Here is a 3852-nt window from a genome sequence, read left to right as displayed (position 1 = left end):
TGCTTTATAATTTAAAATAACAAATAGCAATATTAAAATTATACATAAAATAAAACATATCAAAACCCTTTTAACATCAAAATATACTATTCACTAAAAAAGAGCATATTACAATATATATATATATGCTTTTTTGTATATTATGTATTTTTTGTATACTTTATATATAATGTGTTTGGTTTTTATATGTTATGTATTTTTATCTATCTATTTTATACATATATATGTATTTTTTTTCCATTTATATAATTGAACACTGGGTATGTACATGAGTGGGGTGTTGGTGTTGATGACCGGTGGGTTTTACGCCTTAATTTCTTAATAAACAAACAAACTACTGCACTGACCACACTCCTCTCCCTCCCCCCTCCCCAACAATCTTCTCCAAACAGTATTTTCATAAACTACAATGATTAGTTATCACTAAAATTTAAAGCTAGTTTGAGATATAAGTCAAACTATTTCACTAATAAGTAAATTTTAAATGATATACATTTTCAAACATACTTGAACACCAGAATTTTCATTATCTTTTTCAGGAATTATGCTAGGTAAGCCAGGTTGGTCCTAAGAATACAAAATAATGATTTTGTGTATGCTTGATTTTTTTTTTAAAAGTAAAAAACTTATTTTTCATTTATTTAACAAACCTAAAAATAATTTTGTTGAATATTATAAAAATTTATAATAAAACTTAAAGCCAATATTACTAAAAAAGTTAATGAGATGAGGACAAATCGTTATTATTACTCTTAAATTCGTATGACTATTGTCGTCACCCGTGTGCACCACAGAATCTATGTAAACAATCAGCTGATACATGAATGTTTTGTGGTTTTTAGGACTCTGGAAAGTTAATGCATATCACCACATTTTCTATAAAATATTAAGATAACATGAAATAATCCAAAATAATTTTAAACAAAATAGTTTTTTTAAATAAAGCAAAATGTTTAAAAATCTTTTGAACATGTAAAAAATGTTATTGGAAGAGTATGAAATAAAAGAATACATAAGTAAATAAATGTATACACTTAAAACAATAAATTCGAAAAAAAATAATTTGAAGGAGTGTAAAAATGCAGCATGATCATAGCTGGTGGAAGCTAGGACAGTATTAAACACAGTTCAGGACAATCCAAGGTGAAAAGTGACCTTCAATGAAGATAAAGTATCATCATACTTGCCCCCAAGCCATAACAGTTTAACAATTATGTGTCTTCAACCGTGGTCGAAATGTTAAACCTTAACAGATTAAGTTCAAGATTTTAATAATTAAAAATTATTATTTAAGTTATTATGTGTTGTCAAGGAGTTAAGAGAAATTTAGGTAATTAAGAAACATATTTTTTTGAGTAAAGAATTCTGGATAACCACTTAATCTCGGTTAACATTAGAGGTATAGGTATAGATATAGATGTAATGATTGTTAGGATTGAATATAGATTATATTTTTATGGACTTCACTGAAGGAAAAAAGACCTCTGGGTGCAATATATCTCATTATTATTACCTAATAATTATTTGAGATAGTTCAAGTTATAAGGAATTACCTTAATATCATCCTCTTTAATAGAGTTGATGAACTGTGTTTCCGCCGGGTAGGATGACTTCAAATGTGGAGGACAAAGAGAGTTTCTGTATTGCAATGTTGACATGCGGTTGGGGTCGTACTGTACATCACATCTGCCGGCTTTGAGATCAGCGAGGTACCTATTATCAAACACTTCTCCATCTTCTTCTGCAGCAGGGAACACTTTACCTGTTGTAACATAGTTCTTCTTTAAAAATTATGTAACAAAGCAGTTTAATTTTCATATTAGCTAAAAAGAAAAAAATTATCAATATCTGAAAATTTTAATTTCATTAAAAATTAACAATACAAAACTGCCGACAAATAATTTTATAAAGAGAATTACTTCATTGATATTAAGAGTATGAGATTAAGGCTAATGGTTCTGGTACTGGTATTTGGTGGGGGGAAACAAGTCTGGCAAGTGGTCCTTTTTGCCAACCCCTGGCGTCTACCTGAGTTGTTGCTATGTACTAGGTGGGAGTGTTAAGATTCATTCCTCGGGACCACCGATAAATGAATGTTAACTGCCCCTAGGTGGGAAGTGAATCCATAACGTTCCGAACCGAGCTCACTAGGACCTGCGCCACAATCCGCACGGTTGTCACATCCATTAAGAGACGTCATTAAGGCTATCGAAACACTGGCAACTTTTTAGTCTGTGATTAAAAAATCCAGTTGGTTAGAAGTGGCCCTCTGTTGTTTCAAATGCCCAATGGCAACTGAATAGTTGCTTGACATCAGTTTCAAAATGGATTTTGTCGAGATTGCATGCATTTGTGCTCTCATTTTAAGGAAGAGAGAAAAATACAGAAAATTATGGGTCTGTCTAGATGGTTGTGTTACATAGACAGACTCCAATTTAAGATATATACCTCCTCTCTCTCTATATATATATATATATATATACCTAACGTAGTAGTTACATTATAGACCAGCAGTGGAGTCGCTACAGATCCATCCATTGATTAGCATAAGGCTTATAGATTGTATTAGGAACAATTTATAAATTGTTTGATATTTAAAAAAATAAAGAGCAATTTTTTAATTGTTAGTTTGTGTAAAAGAGTGAATATGTGCATTCCATTTTTCCTGTTTCTATTAATTTCTATACAACCAACTTTCTATTTTATTAAGTCTCCAAGAAAATTGGAGTTGGAATTCTTTAGTTGCCACAGCTAAATAATCGCCTGAGTTTTCAATTTTATTGATTAAAAAGTTGCCAGTGTGGCTACCCTAAGATTTAGTAAAGTTTTGAATTGCACGTATATTAAGATTTCTAATTGAAGGCAGTAAGTAACAAAACTAATTATTTCATGCCTAGGGAACGCAGTAGCATTTCAGCCCGCCAAACAAAAAATAAATGATAATTCTTTACAATAATATATAATAAGCTTACCCTTATAGTATAAATAATTTTGGTTAGGTAATTGTACAATGGTATTCCAAATATCAAATGACACAGCCTTTCCGTTTCAGTGACAGTGAAAGCAATCCACAAGAACAATATATTCCACACTTTTAAATGATTATTTTGTTTAGAATCTTTCAAGAATTATTTAGAAGTAGATAAATTAATGAAAAGGAAATTTATTTCCATGCATATTAAGGTTAAGAAAAAAATAGAATAAATGTATTAAAAATATAAAATAGATAAATAGACATTATTCATTAAGCATGTGTTCAATATACCTACCTACAAGCATTGTTAACATAAAGGGTCTATACAATTTTATATATTGTATTTTCTTAAACATAGGCCAACTGTACATTTGTACCTTAGACAAATTATGGAATAAGTTTCTTTGTTCTAAAATTAGAATCAAGCAGTAGATGTTGGTAATCGAGACTATTATACTTTAAAGATATAATACAAAGAAAACCTGCAGATTTATCTTATCGAATAATATGACTATATCAAATTAGAAGCTTCATCAGTACATAGATGGTACAGACAGGAGCTTGCATAATGTATAAATCAGCATGATGCTCTAGCATCTGTACGATTCCTATACTTTGCATGTCTATAGGTGTTCCTAAGCTCTGAGGTACAATAAATTTAGAAAGTATGAGGATATTTACAAAGGCTATTAGCTTACAATAAGACACCTTTATGTGATTCACAACCGGTAGTCTGCAAACAACAGGTGGACCACGAGAGCCTTTGGAAGAGTCCAGTAACATATATTTAAGGATGAATTCTTGTTATAACTATTTTATTGCTTACCTTTCCTGAAGTTTTAGTGTTAGACGAAAGGTTTTAACAGGTGAAAAAAGTA

General features: G+C 30.3%; 1 protein-coding gene across 8 annotated transcripts in view; it reads right to left on the bottom strand.

Moving 5' to 3' along the window:
* LOC106692880 (putative leucine-rich repeat-containing protein DDB_G0290503) overlaps positions 1-3852 on the bottom strand; it is a 38434-nt gene that overhangs the window by 10192 nt on the left and 24390 nt on the right. For 4 of the 8 annotated variants that reach the window (XM_014439100.3, XM_014439104.3, XM_014439101.3 and 1 more), the window contains 2 exons: positions 1554-1762; positions 508-567 (listed from right to left, as the gene is read on the bottom strand). In XM_014439100.3, coding sequence (XP_014294586.1) covers positions 508-567; positions 1554-1762 — 269 coding nt within the window. The remainder of the gene's footprint in view (positions 1-507; positions 568-1553; positions 1763-3852) is intronic. The other 4 variants (XM_014439105.3, XM_067050178.1, XM_014439107.3 and 1 more) reach the window with 1 other exon arrangement.

This window comes from Halyomorpha halys, unplaced genomic scaffold, assembly GCF_000696795.3.
Source record: "Halyomorpha halys isolate HHAL.00 unplaced genomic scaffold, Hhal_1.1 Scaffold75.1, whole genome shotgun sequence".
Taxonomy (NCBI): domain Eukaryota; kingdom Metazoa; phylum Arthropoda; class Insecta; order Hemiptera; family Pentatomidae; genus Halyomorpha; species Halyomorpha halys.
Note: the sequence above shows the minus strand (reverse complement) of the source record. Positions and strands in the feature narration are given on the sequence as shown.